We start from the raw sequence: 21233 nt of genomic DNA on the forward strand, positions 1-21233 counted from the left end.
GCAACTAAGACCCAACACAGCCAAAATAATAAATAAAAAGAAATTTTAAAAAAACTAGGTCGAACACTTGGTACCCAATTAAAAGATGTTATCTTTTGTTGTTTTTGTTCACTTTCTTTCAATAAACTTTATATTGTTTGTCACATCTAAGAAACTAACAAGGCTACGTTACTGTTAACTAAACGCAAGACTTCATTCCAATTTCACCTGTTTTTCCATTCAATGTCCTCTTTCATTTGAGAATTCAATCCAGGATTCCACGTTGCGTTTAATCATCTTGTCTTCTTAGTCTCCCCTCTGGGCTGACAGTTTCTGCATCTTTCCATATTTTTTCATGAACTTGACAATTTCCAGTAGTGTCAGCCAGGAATTTTATACAATGTCCCTTCATTTGGGTTTGCATGATGTTTTTCTCATTAGACTGGGGTTACGTTATGCATTTTGGGAAAGTGCCAAAGTTCCCTTCTCTTCAGAACGTGTCATAAGGTAGCTGATATCTACATGACATCACTGGCGATGTTACCCTTCATCACTTGGTTAAGGTGCTGTCTGCCAGGTTTCTCCACTATAATATTGCTGTTTTTCCCTTCCCTGTCCATACTCTATTCTTTGGAAGGAGTCACTAAATCTAGCCCAGTGTGGGTGGGAGCTGGGGAGGGATTAATCTTGCCCTCTTGGATGGAGAGTATCTAGATACATCACTTGGAATTATTCTGTAAGGAAGATGTGTCTCTTCTCCCCTACGATGTTATCTCTTCCCGCCCAAAGCATGGTGACCAGACAAATTTCCATTCAGAGAAAATTTCTTTTGAAACTCAACAGTTCATTAGAGAGCCATTATAATAAAAGTCAATTATTGCCCAACACCAAATACTCTGTTTTTAGGAAAATTTCACCTCGCCATCTAGGAGAAATGAGACGTTTCACTGTCTAATTAACAGTTAACTTGAGGTAGAATAAGAAACAAAAGAGTAGGGAAAAAAGGAGTGAAGAGGGTGGAGAAGAGAAGAAAAAGGGTCAGGCCAGCTGAAGTGCCCACCCACTGGTGTAATGAGTTATTCCCTGCCACATCTGCCCACTCAGTGGGAGGGAATTCCTCCCAGGTCACTAGCTGTTCAGGTCAACTTACCTAGAGACAGGTTTTTGCCTGGTTAATAGTCCACTAATCAATAGCCTATGCCTTATGCATTGGATGCAAATGTATGCATCTCTGACTTGGAACAAAAACAGTTTTACTTGGGCATTAGTCTAACACTATGGATAAACTCTACCTGAAATGATTAAGTGGTTTAAATAATTATAATCAACTATACCTATTACCATGGATGAACAATTTTAGCTTTGTTCACCAAGTCCTTTCATTGACTGGGAAAATGTTTTCTGATATATGACAGGTCAACATCTTGGTTCTCTTGTTTAGATTCCTTTTTTTTCCTCTTTCTCATTTTGTTGTTTTTTTGCTGTTCTCCCTTTCTTATGTATTTTTCCAGGGGATTTTACAGATTTCTTGTGTGTGTGTGTGTGGGGGGGGGGGGGGTACACAGGCCTCTCACTGTTGTGGCCTCTCCCGTTGCGGAGCACTGGCTCCGGACGCACAGGCTCAGCAACCATGGCTCACGGGCCCAGCCACTCCACGGCACGTGGGATCTTCCCGGACCGGGGCTCGAACCCGTGTCCCCTCCATCGGCAGGCAGATTCTCAACCACCGTGCCACCAGGGAAGCCCTACAGATTTCTTAATAGATTTTTCACCAGAGCTTTACTATCCTGGGGAATCTCTTTGCAAATCCTGTTTTCTTTTACCCCTCTGTACACCCATGGAAGAATGGGTCACTTGTCTTTAGAACTCTTCTGACTTCTGGCACCTGCAGAGTTACACACACACCCCCAGCCTCCACCCCCCTCCCCCGTGTAGGAAGTGGTTCTAGACTTCTCTTTTAAACTAGTAGGTGCCGTGGTCAGAGGAAATCCCATCATCTGGTGAGGGAAAAACTAGTGACTTGGCTCCATCCCACCTGGTGAAGCATCTGGCTGAAAAGGAAACAAATCAGTCTCTGGCAGGATGCCTGGTTTTGTCCCTTTAAAGCATCCCTACGTGGCCCACGTTATAGGATCCAAGGAGCCACAATACCCAACGTTTATGGTCAGCAATGTGAAAATTATGAAGACTTTGATTCTATTAGATCAGAATACATCGCCATCCTCCCAACATGGAAAGTGGCAAAGAAGTTGATTGACTATTCACAGTCAGGGCAAAGTAAGTAGGGAGAGAAACAAACAAGGAGATAGAGCAATGTAGGGGATGCAGAGATAAGCTGCTGTCAGTGGATGATATTCGCAATTGAAAACAATGTTTTAATTAATGAACAAGTTGTGGATCCAGATGCCAAAGTACAGGAAGTGCAGACCACATGATGAGCTGCACCATTCAGTAAACAAATCCAGACTGTGAGAAACTTTACACGTCAAATACCCCAGGTACTTCAACAAAAAAAAACTGCAAGGAAGGGGAAGCGCGGGGGGGGGGGGGGGGGGGACCTGCAGATGAAAAGACACAAGTTTTAAAAAACGACTCAGACTTAATTTGCATTAAGTCAGAGTATAGCACCTAGCGGTGCTCACCCAAATGATAAAACCATAAGAACATGAAAGCAAATTATTAGTATAAATGTAGAGAAGGGGTTCATTTGGGGGTGTTGAGACTGGAATGGAGCCCAGGTAGGCTCCTGGGGTAGGTGGCCAAGTTCTATTTCTTGACTTGAGTTTCCATTAGAAGAGTTGGATGTGTGCCTCATAATAACGCATTAAACTATATGTTTGTGGGTTTTTGTAGTTTCCTTTTTTCAACTTTACAATAAAAGGTTAAAATGTCTCTAGTTACCAATAATTATAACTTGGGAGACTGCACGTTTAAAAATCCCTATTTCTGCCTTCTCTTGAATAATTGGGAGACTTGGCAACACGGCATCCGTGTTTCCTTATGGTAACTGGCCGGAGCTAAGAAGGGGCTGCTTCCTCTCTCGACAGAGCTCGACCTCTCCAGTTATTTATGTGACCTGTGCTGGGCACCTGTAAACACATGAATCTGTGACCCCTCGGGTGGGGAAAACTAGCTCTTTCCTACACCTTTCACTAGCAAGATTCCCATATGTTGTGCATAAATTCAACAGAAAACAATTCAACTCACATTTCTCAAGCACGTACTCCACAGAGCTCCATGCTAGCATCTCTTCTGTCCCTCTCCAGCCCAGGAGCCTCCAATCTGGGGGAGGGAAATCGAGATTTAGGTAATTACCCTACTCCAGAGAGGTGTAGACTCTAAGTCTTCATAGAAAGTACAGTGGGGACTGCAGGAAGACAGAATCAATCTGAGCGAGGATCTAGGGAGACTTGTTGGAGGACGTGAAAGGACTTGGGCGCTGGAAGATAACTGGGCTGAGACTGGGGCATGTAGGGAAGAAAGAGTTTGATGGAAGGGAAAATCTGAACCCAAGGTCATGGCTAGAGGTTGTAGAGCAATGTTTGGATTAGATTCCCAGTGCCGGTGAGGGACGGATGTGACGGGTGAGTCACAAGATACAGATGACTTGTCAAGTTACTTGAATGATAATGATGCCATTGACCAAGTGGGGAGGACAAGTTTTGTAGACACGATGACTTTCAGCAATGATCATGTGGAGATGTCTAGCCAGGTGGAGCCCGAGACAGAGTCAGATGGAATGCAAAGGAATCCGAGAGTCATCACGTTAAAGAAACTTACTAGGTAAAGCCGTGGGGAAAGGAAGAGCATAGACAAGGAAGAATGCAGATGAGGAAGAGTGTAAGGTCAAGGTTGGCTCGCTCCTTGCACAAACCAATATTTAAGGGACAGTAGAAGAAGTATAGCCAGAGAAAAAAATGAGTGAAGAGAAGCAGGAGAATTTAGGACCAGGGGAGACACTGGAATGACCACCCAAATATTACACGTGGATGAGACATGACATTTTCCAGGATGAGGGAGGACAGATCTTGTCTACTTGGCCATTTACATTTAAAAAAAGGGAAAGGCTATTTGGACATCCATGAGAAGTAGCCATTTATTTTTCCTAACTAAGCAATGTCATTTATTCTCATGCCGATTTTCTTTAAATTGAAAAATAACTGTGTTGACCGGTTTGTTGCATCTTTACACTTCCTAAGTTGATATTTTTGATTCATTTCAGTGAATCGTCTTCTACGTTCTATGTCAATAGAGGTGTAAAGCCCTCAAGAAGAATCGAGAAGAGATGACCAGTAGCCATCGTTTTCTTTTTTCTTTTTTTAATTGAAGTATAGTTGATTTACAATGTTGTATATGCCATCATTTTATAATATTTCCACCATAAAGATGGTACCTGTAACAAAATCAACCTCGAGAGCATAGATTATGGTAAAATGTAGTAAACTAATTAGGTAGTGATGAGTTATGAGTATCTATGACCTTTACTTTTAATATCACTTATTTTGTGTACGTTTATATCATTTAATTTTTAATAGTGGCTGTGTTTAGCAAGCAGCTCTCAAGTTTCTCAAAAAATTTTAACTTCTGGAATGGCTCACAAAAAACTGGTAACAGTAGCTACCTCCGGAACATGGGCTGGAGGTTAGGAGAACTTTTTCATTCACTCTATTCTATACTGTGTGATTTATTTTAAATAAACAGATGTGTATCATTCTGTAATAATTTTTAAAGTTTAAGAATACCATATTAAATACCAGTTATGTAAAGAGAGGAGAGTTAAAAATATATACTTGCTTTCACGTATACATGGGAGGCTAAACAAGAAACTAGTAAAGAGAGCAAGGGAAATCCGTTGAAGGGGAATATACTTCTCATATTGTTTTAATATTTGAACCAGATAAATGTGTTCTGTGTTCAAACAATTTTAATAACTAAAAATACTTTTAGCAGTGGGGGAGGGATGGATTGGGAGTTAGGGATTAGCAGATGCAAACAATTACATAGAGAATGGATAAAAAACAAGGACGAACTGTATAGCACAGAGAACTGTATTCAATATCCTGTGATAAACCATAATGGAAAAGAATAAGAAACAGAATGTATACATATGTATAACTGACTCACTTTGCTGTACAGCAGAAATTAACACATCGTAAATCAACTATACTTCAATACAATAAATTTTAAAAGTAAAAACTACAAATAAAAATACTTTTAAAAGGTCAACTTCTATCCCCCATGTCCCCAAAATGGGAGAAAATTTGTACTATTTATGATTACATACTGGCGACTCTGCCTCTCTTGAGGATACGTTCCCACTGAGATCAGAGACTTTTTCCTGGTTTCCATGACAAATAGGTGGCCAGGGCATCTTGAAAGTGAACCTGGGAGTGAGTCACTGCCCAGGTCGGCAGCTGCATCAGCACCGGCCTCAAGACTCAGACAGGTAGGGCGCCACCGTTATAAGCAAACAGCAGTATTCAGGTGAAGACATTTTTTCCAGGTAGAAAGTGGAAGAGGGCCAGACATTCTTGAAGCTCTATCCATCCATTATTCCTCTCACACTAGTGTTGGAAATGTGTGTTTGACTAATCAACAGGTGATGCTTGTTCGAGGCTTGCTGAAAGCCAAAATTCCGAAGCCACTTCCTGGTTCTCAAAGAGCAGAAACCTCCTTCCCGTCGTGTAGAAGCAGAAGTGACAGCGCTGAAGGCCGCGCCCAGTGATCCCAGGGGTGTGCAGTTTTCCTTTGTCAGGCCAATGTCCGCTGTCCATCGGGAACCCGAAAGGCGCCTGCCTCTCCGTCCTTCTACAAGCCCTTGCTGGAGCCACTAATGACGAGCAATTTCTCTGCCAATCATGGGAACTACATGAGATTTGTGCTTGATCAAAATTAATGCTAAAGATCTAGTTTGAATTGAATGGGAATGCGATTTACACATATGCCTCCGTATGCTTTTGAAAAAGCACATCTGCGACACGTGAGAGTGTTGATTGCAAACAAGCCCTAAGATGACTCTTAAAGATGAAATGACGGCACAGGCCTGCATCAGCCATATCTTTTTTTTTAAACATTATTTTACTTTTAAAAATTAATTAATTTATTTATTTTTGGCCGCTCCTGTGGCACGTGGGATCTTAGTTCCCCGACCAGGGATCAAATCCATGTCCTCTGCATTGGAATTGCGGAGTCCCAGCCACTGGACCGCCAGGGAAGTCCAACCGTATCTTTTATTCTTTTATTTTTTTTTAATTTTTATTTTAAGGAGTTCCCTGATGGTCTAGTGGTTAGGATTCGGTGCTTTCACTGCAGAGGCCTGAGTTCAATCCCTGGTCGGGGAACTGAGATTCCACAAGCCGTGCGGTGCAGCCCCCCCCCCACCAAATTTTCTAAAATATCATATTGGAGTATAGCTGATTTACATGCATCAGCCGTATGTTGACAGGGCCTTTGACAAGATTCCCTATAACATGGCGTCTCTACAAGGTTGAGTCTCGTCAAGCAGAACAAGCCCACAGGCCTACAAAAATAAATTGCTTTTATTTTCCATATTGTTGGCATATACATTTCGAAATGGCATTCATTGGTTTAGACGTCTACGGTGGAACACGAAGAAATCATGTTCACGTTAGAAGGAACGACACAGTTAGAAATTCGCCTTTTTGCTGACCTCACAGATAGCACTGATTCAGACAAGCATCACCCTTAAATGCTGAAACTACGTGGTAAAAGTTTGATGAGACGCGGGAGACCCGAGTCTCAAAGTATCTCCCCACAGGTTATTCGTGACAAAGGGAAAACGCTAGTTTCACAGTAGAGAAAGCTGGTGGCAACCCTGGAAACAAGCGGTCCCGCTCACCGTCAGCGATGGCACAACTGGACATCACGTGCCTCTTCTGTGAAAAACCGAGAAGGACACGACATCCCTCACGGGGCACTGCTACCAAAATGATCCGATTCTACCCGTGAAAAAACAGGAGGCAAACCCAACTGAGAGAAAGTTGACAAACCAGCTGGTCTGTATTCTCCCGAAATGTGAGAGACAAAGAACAGCTGAAGGATGGTTTCAGATTAAAGAGGCACAAAAAACGAAACGCCTCCCGTGAGCCTGCATTGGATCCCGGTGAGGAGGAAGAAAAAGGCTGTCAAAGACATTAATGGAGCAACTGGCAAAATTCAAATTTGGACTTTAGCTTCGACGATAATAGCGCTACACTGGATGGTCCATTTCCTGAATTCGATCTTGGTACTGTGGTTCTGTAGGAGAACGTCCTTATTATAAAAGCCACCATCTATTGAACACTTTTTTTTTTTTTTTGGCGGTACGCGGGCCTCTCACTGCTGCGGCCTCTCCCGTTGCGGAGCACAGGCTCCGGACGCGCAGGCGCAGTGGCCACGGCTCACGGGTTCCCGGATGTGGGATCCTCCCGGACCGGGGCACGAACCCGCGTCCCCTGCGTCGGCAGGCGGATTCTCAACCACTGTGCCACCAGGGAAGCCCTATTGAACACCTTGAACGTACGAGGTGCACGTATTTCTTTCAGCCCTCAGGAGAAGCCCACGCGTTGGGACCATTCCCCTTCCCCACTTTGCAGAGGAGAAAAGCGAAGCTCAGAGCAGTTATGAAGCATATGCAAGGCTGCACAGCGAATAGGGAGCTGACCAGGAACAAGAGACAAGTTCAGTGGTGACGGCACGGAAAAGTGTATCTTGTGTCAATGAGCACCTGGGAGCCTGGACAAAGGAATGGAAAACAGAGGCTCCTGGAGGAGCGTCAGGACTGGGGTGTCCAGGGCGACTTGGGAAGGGCCTGGGGAGGTGAGGGTTTTAAATCGACGCCAAGTGATTGACTAGGAGTGGGGGCTAGACTGAGAAAAGACAGGAAACAAGGCCAGGAGGAGGCAGGAGGCTGGGGGTTGGATGTCTTGATAAATGCGCCTCTGACTCACACCGAGAAAACATCTTACATCACAGGCCGGTTAAACACACATACACACTCACATAGATAACTGAAACAAAGTTTGATTAAACAATAACCTACCTTTCCCATGCAGGAGAGCCTCGTCCTTCCCGTTCTGTTTTTCTTTAGTGATTTGTTTTGGCTTGTTCTTTTTTTTTGCTTTGCTTTGTTTTTCATGCTGGCAAGGATCAACTGAACTGATTTCCTGAAACTGGAAGGGGACGGGGCGGCTATGGTTTGAAAACCAGGCTCTAGGGTGTGGCCCAAGCTTGCGGGGGGCGCTGGACTGGGGGAGTCAAGGTTAGAATGGCAGTCAGCTCTCTAGTTTGGAGACCTCCCTTTCGGCTTTCTTTCCTCAGCTAAGCCTAAGCCCCTCACAGCTCTGTTTGCCTGCTCCTGTGATCCAAAGCCTTTTAACCACGCCTGCACCCTAATGAAGCCCTAATTGGAAACACCTGTAGTACCAAGCATGGCAGCAGGGGCCCGTCACAGCTGGCCTTGGTCAAGCCAAATATCTGAGAAATTCTAAACATACATAGACATCGATATACATAGGCGTCAGCTTCCAGGAGAAGAGGAAAGATAATACATCATAGCTGTTTCAAGGGGATACGGTCAAAAGTGTTGCCTTCCTTGGGGCAGGCAGTCCTTAATGTCTGGGTTAGCGTCAACTGACCTCACCTCTTTTTTTTTTTTTTTTTTCGGTACGCGGGCCTCTCACTGTCATGGCTTCTCCCGCAGCGGAGCACAGGCTCCAGACGCGCAGGCGCAGCGGCCACGGCTCACGGGCCCAGCCGCTCCGCGGCACGTGGGATCCTCGCGGACCGGGGCACGAACCCGCACCCGCTGCATCGGCAGGCGGACTCCCAACCACTGCGCCACCAGGGAAGCCCGATCTCGGCTCTTTCTAATCTGAAGAATTAATTCTTTGCTACTTGGGTTGAGGACCTAAACAGATGCACTTTTTTGTATCCATCTCTCCTTATGGGAAACTTCATAACCTATTTCAGAAAAGCAGGCCTGAGTAGATGAAGGTTCAAAACATTAGTTGCCAATACGTTTGTTCTTGGTACATGTATGTATCCATCCGTCTCTGTGATAACATGGGGCTTTTAAAGAGAAAGTCAGTGGAATCTTTGAGGAATACTTCAGGCGTATCTGTTTGGCTTCAAGAATTTGTGTTGGGATATAAGAACTCACAGTGCTTTTGTCTTCCTAGCTCAAGTTAAACAATAATTTTTGAAATGACGACGTCAGGGTTATATATTACAATCCTTTCTTTAAATAACCCAGTTTATATTCTTTTTACTTTGTTGTTTTCTTTTTAATTTTCATGACTGGCCTCTCCAATTACTTCTACTACTATATTTACTTATTTTCCCAGATGGTATTTTGCATTTGCCTGGTGGTCATTTCCAATTCCTGTACCAGAACAATTGTTTTCTCCTATGACCACCTGTGTTCCTCATCTCTGTCACCATAGTAAACATACAACCAATCCCAAACCTTTGATGTTCCTTCCATTCCATTCTCCTTGGTCCCCACTCACTCACAGCTCCTAGAAGTTTTTTCTTAGGACTCCTTATATCATGGAGTAAGTTTCTGATGAATATGAAAAAACTGCAATTATCCTCTCTCCTCCCACAAACCCACTTCTTCAGTAAAATGTCTCTGCCCACAGAGCTGATCACCAGTTTACCACTTCAACCGTTGTGGCGTAACTAGATCTATGGGTCATGATTCCTAGTGGGTTAGATGGTGGCCCCCCAAGAGCTCTATCCACATCAAATACCTGGAACTTGTGAATATTGACTTATTTGGAAAAGGAGTTTTTGCAGATCTAAGGATCTTGTGATGAGACCATCCTGGATTGCCTGGGTGGGCCCTAAATCCAATGGCAAGTGTCCTTAGAAGAGAAAAGAAGAGAAGTCACGGAGAAACTCATACATGATTGAAGACTAGCTTTTAAAGTACAAACTCTAGGGTGAGTCGCTGCAAACCTCAGAGATCCCACCAGAAAAAAAAAAAAGTCATTTTAACCATTTCAAATATATTAACCCTCTGTCCACACCAGTATAAAAATTGGAAGCAAATCAACATGAAAAGTGTTTCCAATATGGAGGTGTGACAGCCTGTCTTGTTGAAATGTAGACTAGGAAATACCAACAGACGTCTGATTTATTACCTTCTCGTACTCAGTTAATGTCACATTGATAATCTGCCTTGTCCATGACAAGTACGGGTAGCCACTTCTTTGCCCTACCCTCCATATAGCTTCATTCCGAACAGGAAGAATCTACAAACTGTCTTAAGCGAGCTAAGGGATTTTACTTCTGACGGCTCCTAGTTGCCAAAGGGCAGTTAATAAACCCCTTAGCCAAGCAGGAGGGCCCTTCACCACCTGCTTGCTGTGGATCTCCCAGCCCAAAGTATTACCTGGCAAACATGGAGCTCGGTGAATTTTGGGGGTCAACAAACCGATCTATGGCTCTTGCTGTATATGGCTGTTCGTTCACACGGGTCTGCCTCTCCCATCAGGCCCGGCTCTGATTCAGATTCCTATCCCCAGCAGCTAGGAAAGAGCTGGGTACACAGGAGGTGCTCAATACATGTTTGCTGAATAAATAAAGAATGATTTTTTTCCACCCTCCATGCAAGCCATGACATTAGGTTGAAATAAATGGATGACAGTCGCCATATATAATATTATGTGTATATAAATAGTATATATATTTAATCTTATGAAATATTTTTGTTTCTAGATTGGGAAAGCACTATCACAGTCTCTGTGTAGCCAAAGGGTATCCAAAGGGTATCAGCCACTTACAGAGCTCAGTATGGTAATGAGGAAAGGCATAATTTCCTGTGGCTTGACAATAATGGGACAGGAATAGCTCCAAGTGCTTTGAATAGATCATGAACGTTAACATGTCCCTCTCTGTTGAGGCTCAAAGCTCTGGAGTCCTAGGAAACAGAATTGACCCAGCCGTCCCTCATCCAGGTGCTAGGCTTACAGGTATCCTCACGTGGTCGCCATTTTGCTACATTCTCTGAGGATTTCAAAATTTGAATGACTGTTTTTGCCCCTGACAATCTTAGTCAGATTGGAGAAAGAAGGTTGACAGAGGAAGGATAAGGATTTAGCAATAAGAAATGTTTCTCTAGACAGACATAAAAAATAAACTATGGTTACCAAAGGAGAAAGCTGAGGGGAAGGGAGGGGATAAATTAGGAGTTTCGGATTAACACATACACAATGCTATGTATAAAATGGATAATCAACAAGGACCTACTGTAGAGCACAGGGAACTCTACTCAATATTTTGTAATAACCTATAAGGGAAAAGAATCTGAAAAAGAATAGATATATATGTATATATAACTGAATCGCTTTGCTGTACACCTGAAACTAACACAACATTGTAAATCAACTATACTTCAATAAAATAAAGTTCAAAAAAAAGAGAAGTGGGCTTCCCTGGTGGCGCAGTGGTTGAGAGTCCGCCCGCCGATGCAGGAGACGCGGGTTCGTGCCCCGGTCCGAGAGGATCCCACGTGCCGCGGAGCGGCTGGGCCCGTGAGCCATGGCCGCTGCGCCTGCGCGTCCGGAGCCTGTGCTCCGCAATGGGAGGGGCCACAGCAGTGAGAGGCCCGCGTACCGCAAAAAAAAAAAAAAAGAGAAGTGTTTCTCTGGAAATTCAGCATCTAAATGATAAAATCCTAGAAAAAGATAGATTTTAAAATAATACCCAGTCAGTCCATTCCTAAGTCTTGGGCATTCCTCATAAAGGATTGTCAAAAGATAAGAGGCAGGGGTTATTATGCCCAATCTTTCTATGCTGATAAAAGTTTTGATTGTGATGCAAAGAATCAGGCGGTTTCCATCCAATGTCACTCACCGTTGAGCTTTTGAAGACATTTGAATGGAATCGTTATAGAGGCACTTGGAAAAAAGCACACCAAAGCAGAGCAGAGATCTTCACACTCATTTGAAAATACAAAGCCCTTAGGTTCGACATTCACCCTAGAAATGGAAAAGAAAAACTTCTTAGCATTTTCCGCTCAAGTTTAGATGAAAAGGGCATCTTGAGCCACGGGAAGACACGCAAGGGCAGGGACTACATTTTATTTACGACTCTCTCTGTGGCAAATAAAATACCTGGCATGGGGCTTCCCTGGTGGCGCAGTGGTTGAGTCCACCTGCCGATGCAGGGGACGCGGGTTCGTGCCCCGGTCCAGGAGGATCCCACGTGCCGCGGAGCGGCTGGGCCCGTGAGCCGTGGCCGCTGAGCCTGCGCGACGGGAGAGGCCACAACAGTGAGAGGCCCGCGTACCACAAAAAACCCCCCCAAAACCTGGCATGTACCGGGCAGGCAATAAACACCCGTGGAGTGAACGAATGACCCAGTGCTTTGGCTTACTAATATGTAGTTGATTATAAGCGTTGATTCAAAATCAGCACATCAAGGATGGTGGCAAATTAGCATTCAAAGCTCTTCGAATATATTTGTAAAAGAATTCTTAAATTTCACAAATGGAGATTCCACATTATCTGTGAATTTCCTTTCATTATATTTAGGTGGGTATTAGCAATAAGTATGGAGAAGAATGTCCCTGTATAGTCTCCTTGATTAAAAGAGAGATATATATTAAATATATATATTTTAAAAATTGTGCCATCGAGCATGATATTCACATACTCAAAAGTATGTTCAAATGAGGTCCCCATCAGTTAAGAGGGGAAGAGGGTCTGTTGAAGCCCTAATATTTGTCCCCTACTATACAAGGCATACTATACTATTGGATGTAGAATATACACAAATGTGAACATGGACTGCATGGACCCTGCCCACAGAAGCCTCAGAAGCTAGGAGCTGGGCTGGTACCAGCACGAGAATATGATCAGAAAGATCAAAAACTATACAAGTATCCAAGAAAAAAATAAGCCAGGTAAATATAGGTCTTAGAAACGTATCTTCTTCTTAGCTTATTTCATGGCACATCTGTGTCTAAAATTTCTCATTTAGGCCGTTCTCCTTACATGCAAATAAAATATAGTTGAACTTCAAATTGATGTTTCATTCTCTTAGATTGGTGTGTAAGCCACTCTCAAAGTGTGAAGCGCTTTCAATGCTATGAAACAGTGTTTTCAGTTTGCATTATTGAACTAAAAAAAGGCTCAAGATTTTTTTTTTGGGGGGGGGCATAATGTTGTTTCTAAAATGTGCTGTTCTTTCTAGTAAGCACAAAATTGGCCCCATATGTTTAGAAAGAATAGAAAATTATTTCATTTTGGTGTCTTGAGGTGTTAAGATGCTTCTTTAGGGAAATAAAGAGATCTTCCCCGTGCATTTCAAGGAGATATTATCTAACTCACAGGGCTGTGGGAGGGGGTGCAATGATTATCAGGGGTGGAAGAGACCCTGCACAGAGGAGGGTTTGTTAAGACTTCGCATGCCTTCCCCCAGCTCCCCCGTATACACAATCCTCAGAGATACAGCCCCAAAGCTATGCTGCTCTCCTGGAAGAATAAAGTAGCTTGAAAATTCCATCCCTCGGAAGACTGAAAAGTGGCTGTGATGGTTGAGGAATTTGTGAGGTTTAGAAATGAAAACACTGTCCCAAACAAGCCTCTTTTACCTCCTTTTTGCTTTATTCTTCCTGCTCAATTCAAAGTTTGCTTAAGTCCCAGCCCAGACCGGACTGTATGACCTTCGGCTTGTACATAAGCTCCCTTGGCCTGTTTCCTCCTGGGGGTTTGCGTGGGGAGAGGGTCGAAGATGCGGTGGCTAGGGTCTCCTGCAATTGGAAAGATCCCTCATTCTAACGGTGACCCTCAGGTCCCCTTCGTGTTTGTGAAAAACTTTGTCCACTCGAAGCTCCTGAATAGCAGGAGTATAAATTCCCATACTGATTCATAAATACCCCAACCATCTGGGAAGACCCTCTCTTGGGAAGAAAAAAGAACTCTTCCCCCATCAAAAAAAAAAAAAAAGCCTCTCCTCCCCACTCCTCACCCGTCTCCATGTGCAGCAGCAAAGTGTACAGTCTGATACATGCTTGTCAATTTCCCCATACCACACACCAAGCAGCCAATCCTTATCAAATTTTTTTTTTTTTTTGGTGGGGGGGTATATCTACGTTTGAGCTTTGTCCTCCCAGGAGAGAAAGGTCTTCTCTCCCATCACTTGATTTCATGATTCACCCCTTTCCCCTTAATGCTCATTTTTATTTAAAAACCGAGGAACACTTGAGTTGTGTGCAATCTTTACAATCTGATTTCATCTCAGCATTGTTTGAAAAATGCACAGAGCAAACAGCTACGTGGGCTTGGTTTATCTTTGTGCCATGGACATTTTCATTTTGCCCACCCCCTTCCTTACAGGCAGGAAGAGAAAATGCAGGGTTGGAGAGGGCCAGGCTCCATCTTGAGAAGGCTCCCAGACCTGTGTGCTCACTGCTCTTTTCTCGATGGATCCAGCAGGCTGAGGCCGCTCAGGTTTGGCAGTTGCCTGCACACATCCATTCCCTTGCAATGCAGATAGTCTTCTAGGTGATGGTCTGGTCGATTATCTAAACCACAGATAAATGGTTTCCAGTGCATTTCTCAATATGTGTCAATCCAAGGAAATAAAATCAACCGGCTTAATCATCATCAGCAACTTGCCCTCCACCCCCTCTCCTTAAAAATGGCTATTTTTGCAACTCAGTCATGGGGGGGGGGGGCAGCAAGTTAACGTCCTGGACATTTGCATTGTAAATCTTAGCTAGCTTAGCTGAGCTATTAGATCAACTATCACTAAATGCTGTTTCCACTTAATAAAATTCACTTATTCTTGAAAAATTTGCACCCTTCCTTGTATAAGGGAAGAACCCATTAAAGACGTTAAGACATCCTTTTTACTTTAAAAACCTGGTACCCTTTCCCTCTTTCTGCACATTAAAGGCCCCCCCAAACAAGGGCTTGGCTTTTACCCATCAGTTAAAATAGGTATTTCAATCGATTGAGAAGTTATCAAGGACTCAACAAAGGTAAGGCCTGGAGGTGAGCCAATTAAATCCTATCAGACTTCAACAGCACAAATTCCATCCTTCTTCCGCTGGTGTCCTTTAAATCCAAAGACATTTTTCATTATCCATTAAGTGCACTTACAAAAGCAATTCTACATATTGAATTTGAATTGGAACCAGCCATTAAGACCAAGAAGCACGTATCTTAAAACCTTTTATAAAGCAGCTGTTAAAAATGTCATTTTTTCCTTATCTGACAAGACTGATAATTGCCTAAATAACTCAAGTTTGACACACCTGAAACTGTGCTGTGCGTTACACACCACCACCTTCATCTTCTTGATCAGATACAGTAAATTCAGTGTCAGCTTAACAAATAAACCCTTCAACAGTTAACCACTGCAAATATGTTTCTATTAAAGTTTTCGTTCAACGCTAGATACTAGGAATTCAATGAGCCTAACAAAATGATCTAATTACCTAGTGTAGATGAGGTATTCCACATACCTGGATGAAACCCATTTCTGTGTCGTTTTACCCAAATGACCAGGTGTCATCTATGGCTCCCCAGGGAACCCACCTTTGACCCTCTTGCAAAGGTTTCATCTGAATAAGCCGCTTTCAGAGACCATACCGTCACACCAGCCGGGTTTTAAAACTTTATTTGCATATTAAAAAAATTGTGCATTCCAATAATTAAAGTCATTTGAACAACAACAACAAAAAAAAAATGGCACTCTGATTAAACTGCATTTTACAGCCCGCAGGACACCTTGGACCACCTTGCTCTTTACTCTAGATTTCACTGTCGTCCCACCCAGCCTCCTCCTTCACCAACATGCAAGTTCTTTTCCTTCCCTGCCAGCCAGACAGGCGGATGGGAGGCAGACGCGGCCTTCGCTGTCAGTAGTTCTCCATTCTTTGATGTGAAAAGGGGCAGCACAGTCATTTAAACTCGATTCAACCTCTTTGCATCTTACAAAGTTAAACAGCTAAAAGAAGTAAAATAAGAAGGCAATGCTCGTGGAATGTACAGTGCATATTGGCGGCGCACGCCTCATTACGACTCGCCTGCTTGCTTCTCCTGTTCAATCGCTGCGACCGGAAAAGAAAAAGACAAAAAGAAAAAAGATGGAGAGGGCTGGAGATGCGAATTCAGTATAGTCGAGCATAGGATTTCAGTACTTTAAAGACATCTCTCCTCATCAGACAAATTTCTACAAGCACAAATAGGCATCCCATCATGAAATATTTGTTAAATACAACATTTAAACACAGAAAAAGATAAAGGTATTTGCTTATTAATATGGTATATTAAACATTCAATTACTAAATTATTAAAGCCCTGTTTGTTGGCTGCAAGGCAATTTTCAATTAACCTTTCCAAGCTGCTTGAATCAAAAAAGTCTCAGCTCCTCCCCCGCGCTCCCTGCACCCACCCCCAATTCTTCTCCCAGCCCCTCCCATCCTCTCCTACCCACCCCGCCACTCCCGCTCGGCCTTTTCTAAAGGAGGAGGATGGGAGGGAAGCTTACTTTCTTGTGAAGGCAGTGGATTTTTCTCTCTCGTTTCTGTTTTCTTCAGTTTCGACTTATCGAATTTCTCAATCTCAGCCATATCGGGTTTGTCAGACATGGCTGCAGAGGAAGCTGCAGGTACAAAGCCAAGAGGGAGATCGAGGGCGGGCCACCTACCCTCGTCTCTCCCGACTCAAACGCGTCTCTGCCCTCCTGTCTCCTGCCTGAAAACCCACTTTGCCTCCTCTTCCGCTTTCATTCAGGGCTAAAAATCATCCTCTTTCTACAGGAGAAAAAGAGAGCCCCCCCCCCCCGCGCCTTTAGTATCTCAAAACGCGGGGGGTCAAATTGGTAACATGGCCCACACTAGGAGGCCGAATCTTTCGGAACAATTAACCACTGTGGGTTAGTTACTTGCAGCGTTTCACCATTAGATAAAAGTGAAACCATTTCAAGTTTAAGGGTAAAGAAAATCGACTTAGGTTTCTTAAAACGAAACCAAGGCTGCACAGAATGTTTCCATTTTCTATGCGTGGCCTCTCCCCCAAAGACGCGAGCCGCCCTGCTTTCTTCTCTGCTCACAAAGGCGGCAGCTGCTGCCGGGCACCACCGACCACCGCCCTACCCGCTTCCTTCCTTTCCCTCAACAATGCAGCCAGCCGCACACAAAGCTGCCCCCCACACCCTCTAGATCAACCCTGATCTGTATTTAGGAGCAATTCCGCAGCTCTGCACATCCCCCTGCAAGGACGTTTTAAACATTTCATAATATAGCCCAACCGCCTTAAATCTGAACAGATAACAGCCCACGAATCCATCGGAGACGAGAGAAAAAATATCACTGTGAAGCCCCGGGCTTGGGTGGGTGTGAGCTGGAACAAAGGATCTTTCTGTTCCCGATTCATCATCGCCTAAGAGGCGATGCAGAATGGTTTTTTTGGGGGTGGGGAGAGGAAGAGAAAAAATGTTCCCTTCGAAGCTGCCATAGCGAAACGCGAATTTTTTAAATACTAAAAAAAAAAAAAAAATCACGAAGTTCCCGACCCCGTTACCCAGCACCTGGCAGAGTCTAGCACCCCCAAGCTCCCCAGGGGCAGCCTTTCCCGGGAGGACCACTCGCACTCGGCTTCAGGGATGCGGGGCGGGAAGGGGAGCAAAGGGCAGGAGACAGGGGCCCCGGGGCTCACCCGAGCGAGTTACGAGCAAACGAAGTACGGTATCTCACAGTGGTCGCCGCCGCCGAGTGCCGGGCAGGGTCCGGCGGGCGCCGCTATATGCGCGCTCCTATGTAAATGAGGTGACGTCACCGCCGGCGCGCTTAACTCCTTCGCGCCGCGTCTCCGCAACGGCGTCCGGGGCCTGCCTGGCGTTGGGGGCTCACACCCCGCGTCCACCCACGCACCTAACCGCAGCGAGGGCGGAAAAATAAAACGCGCAAAGCCCACCCTGCAACACTTCCTTCATAATGCATTCCCCCAGCCCTTTTATGTCTGTTCTGTCATCATGGATTTTTGCAGCAGCCGCGCAAACCTGTTCTTGGGGACCGGAGCGTGATAACTAAGGGCCTGAGTGGTACCTAGGGGGACTGGCATTCCTTTACTGCGAAGCTGCCTTTGTCCACTGCAGACATCCCCAAGCCAGGGTGCGGTGTCCCTCGCCCCAGGGCCGCGCCCACTGCAGCGGTGCGATTCCCGTGATTTCAGCTTTCAGGCCAGTGGAAGCCCTAGGCCCCACCCCGGCCCTCTTTGTCTCCTCGCTGGCATGCTCCTAGACTTGGGTGGGAAGTAAAGCACCCTTAAGTGATTTTTTAAAAAAAGTTTTCTCACTGTAACATGCATATTTTTTAAATGCTCTAAGTTTGGTTAGCACCCAAATCAAATAACCGGAATATTTGCGGGGTAGCGGTGAATTTACCGGGAGTTTATAGAGTACATCGCCTGCCTCTTAGGAAAAGAAGTTCAAGCTCTGCTATTGACTTGCTGCCGGAGAAGGAGGAAGTTTTTTTACTTTACCGTTCCTGCTTTTCCTAAATTACAAAAGTGACTGCTAAGGAGGCCCGGGTGGAAGGCCAGAGACTGCAATCCCATTATCTCTAAAATCTGAAGATTCAATTTAAAAATCGAACTCCGTATTCTGAAAGGAGTCTTTTGAGCAGGATTCCATTTTGAAGTGTGTTTCTGAGTTACATCCGGAAATATGGGAGCTCTAGGTAGAGAGGAGAAGTTTTCAAAATGGCACCTGACTCTGAATACTAGGGACCCCTCCCCTTGGGCTGAAATCAGTTACAAATACCATGGGGGGAGGGGAGGGGAGCTGCACATGGCCTGTGAAGGGAAAAACAGCCAGGTTGTGAGAGTTTTCACATAAAGCAGTATGCACAAAACTCCTTTCCCCTCCCTGCGTCCTCAGAATATGTTTCCAGAAACCCCTTGCTAATCTTGTTTATGGCCGAGGCTTTTGTCTCACTGGAGATTGGAGTCAATTGTTATATAGACCCATGAAAGCCACTGCAGGAGCACCTCCGACTTCCCCATTTCTGCGTCCACTAGACTTCCTTCTTCCTGGGGAGGGAGGGGGACAGGGTGGGCAGGGGAAGGTGACCGTCTGGTTCCCCAGTTCACGCTCTGCTCCCGAATGAGGGCACTGGGCTTTTTCATGCAGGCACAGTATGTCATCTCTCTGGCTACATGTCCCCCTGACCCTCCCCTAGTTGACTGGCCCGAGAGTCCACTTCATCGTGGAAACTCAGGAAGGAGCGTGCAGGGTGGATTTTTGGCCCCTTTCAGCCGGCAGGTGCTTCGTGCTGACACCATTTCTGTCGGGTTCTGGGAGTCCATTTCCCCTCACCCAGCTGCTGTCGAGAATCACTTCTTTCCTCCCCGAGTGTCCGGATGACAAAGATACCCCACTAGAGCTCCCTGCTTCTGCCCAAGGCCTTCTCCTCAGGCCTTGCAGAGCACTGTCTCCGAAGGTGGTGGAGGAGCAGAAATCTGTAAACCCTGGAGCATTTTTCTAGTTAGGTAACAAGCAGCCATCCTTCCGCCTGTCTCTTTAGAAATGGCTAGAGAGGAAGGGACAGAGAAGGAGGCAACTCCCTGAAAGGAAGAGTTAGGCTTGACTTGCTGACTTTCTGGGGGTTCTAGGAAGAATGGAATGGGCAGCAAGAGGCAGATGGAAGCAAATGCCAACTCAAGGAATATTCCCAAGAGTTGTGTGCCCCTGGCCTGTGAATTAATTTTTCTGTGTATTTTCTCATCTGTGAAATGGGATCATTCAGTACTTAACCTTCCAGGATTGCTGGGAGGCTGAAATGCTTCAGACAGTGTGTGACAGTGTTGTTGCTGTTTTGCTTTGTATTATTATTATTACTATTTAGGATGGAGGGTTGAGAAAACAATCCTCAGTGTTTGGAATTAATTGCACATTTTAGACGTTTTTATATTAGTCCTTCCTCTTTTAAAGTACCAGTTTCCTGAGATCTCTTGCTAATTTTTCAGCCAATAAAATTTCACTCAGGCCTTGTCACAGGGGCTTTATGTTTGTTTTCGCCTTTCATGCCCAGGGCCTTTCCATGAGGGGAGGTTTACAGAGGCGGAGACTGAGGCTTAGAGATCCAGCGTTGCGATAACTCAGCCAGTAGCCACTCTGTATTACTGACGCTGAGAAAATTCTTCACCCCCAGGGCCCTGGGTCTGCACCTGAGGCTCACCAGGAAGAGCGGGAGGCAGGCTGCCCTGTGTCTCACAATGCCTGGTACATAGTAGTTGCTCACTTAGCAGTGAAGGATGGCATGGAACTGACTGGCTTCAGTGAGGAAGGTCCTTGCACCTGGCTCAGCCCCACTCTGCACCTGTGACTCTAGCCACCTTGCTTTCTTCTCTTCAGTCCTTCCAGTATTGATGCTTCAGACGTCAGGGATAATTCCTGCTTCCTGGAAGCTACCGTCTATAATGGGTTAGCATGTGCTGGGTCACCAGTGGAGGTGGGAGCTCTCAATCCCAAGAGAAGACAGAGGCTTGGAGGGACAAAAGAACGGCAGCGTGTGCCCGGGGCTCAGGACTCTCCAGCGAAAGCGGACTAGACGGCCCGCCTGAGCCAGGCCCTGCCTTCCTCTCCTCGGGAGGTCACAGACCCCGTGAAAACTGTGCCAAGAGAGCCTGCTCTGGAAGGTGGCCACGTCGAAGCCCGTGCCCAGTGGAACCAGGAAGCGGTGTCAGGGCACACTGTGTTTTATGTTGCTTTCCGGGGCGGGCCGGGGACAGATTTGTAGCCATTTCCAAAGCTGGGGAAACAGCCCTTGCAACCTGAGTTCAGGAAAATCCATCCTGTTATTTTTAACCTGTTACATTTTACGCAGAGCACCGAGCAGAGAAGAGGAGGCTTCTGACTCTTTGAGCAAGCCTCCCGACTCTTTGCTTTCTCAGGCCCAGGTCCCTTTGTCCACTTTTCAGGGCCTTCCTGCCACCTGCCCCCACCTGCCTCCGGCCACTTTCCCCTGTGACCCCGCAAGCAAGCTCCATCTGTTCATCTAAATCTCCTTAAAGACCCAGCCCGAGTCCCCCCTTGATGACAGGGGGGTGATCTTTAGTGGCCTAGCTGTACGTCAGACCCTCTGTTGAAGCCGTTTGTGTACAACATCTGATTCAGTTCTCACCGTGGGCAGTGGCTACTAATATCCCCATTTTACTGCTGAAGAAACTGAGGCTCAGAGAATTGAAGCAACTCGCTCAACATCTATCTACCAAGTCTACGTGCTCTCACGGAGG

The 21233-nt window shown here is 45.3% G+C and overlaps 1 protein-coding gene and 1 long non-coding RNA gene across 2 annotated transcripts; both read right to left on the reverse strand.

Moving 5' to 3' along the window:
- Positions 1-7836: 7836 nt before the first annotated feature.
- LOC136793427 (uncharacterized) lies at positions 7837-10457 on the reverse strand. Its single transcript, XR_010838677.1, has 3 exons — positions 10376-10457; positions 9732-9845; positions 7837-8150 (listed from the first exon to the last, which is right to left on the reverse strand). It is a non-coding gene; the product is annotated as an uncharacterized lncRNA (long non-coding RNA).
- Positions 10458-15596: 5139 nt separating this feature from the next.
- TMSB4X (thymosin beta 4 X-linked) lies at positions 15597-17761 on the reverse strand. Its single transcript, XM_059049993.2, has 3 exons — positions 17655-17761; positions 16486-16599; positions 15597-16045 (listed from the first exon to the last, which is right to left on the reverse strand). The coding sequence occupies exons 2-3, from the start codon at positions 16583-16585 to the stop codon at positions 16011-16013; spliced, it is 135 nt and encodes a 44-aa protein (XP_058905976.1). The 5' UTR covers positions 16586-16599; positions 17655-17761; the 3' UTR covers positions 15597-16010.
- Positions 17762-21233: the final 3472 nt, after the last annotated feature.

Source organism: Kogia breviceps, chromosome X, assembly GCF_026419965.1.
Source record: "Kogia breviceps isolate mKogBre1 chromosome X, mKogBre1 haplotype 1, whole genome shotgun sequence".
In the NCBI taxonomy this organism is placed as follows: domain Eukaryota; kingdom Metazoa; phylum Chordata; class Mammalia; order Artiodactyla; family Physeteridae; genus Kogia; species Kogia breviceps.

Coding starts and splice junctions, on each gene's coding strand:
- TMSB4X (XM_059049993.2), bottom strand. CDS start 16,585: ATGTCTGACAAACCCGATATGGCTGAGATTGAGAAATTCGATAAGTCG. Junction 16,046..16,485: donor TCCACTGCCTTCACAAGAAA/GTAAGCTTCCCT, acceptor TTCCGGTCGCAG/CGATTGAACAGGAGAAGCAA.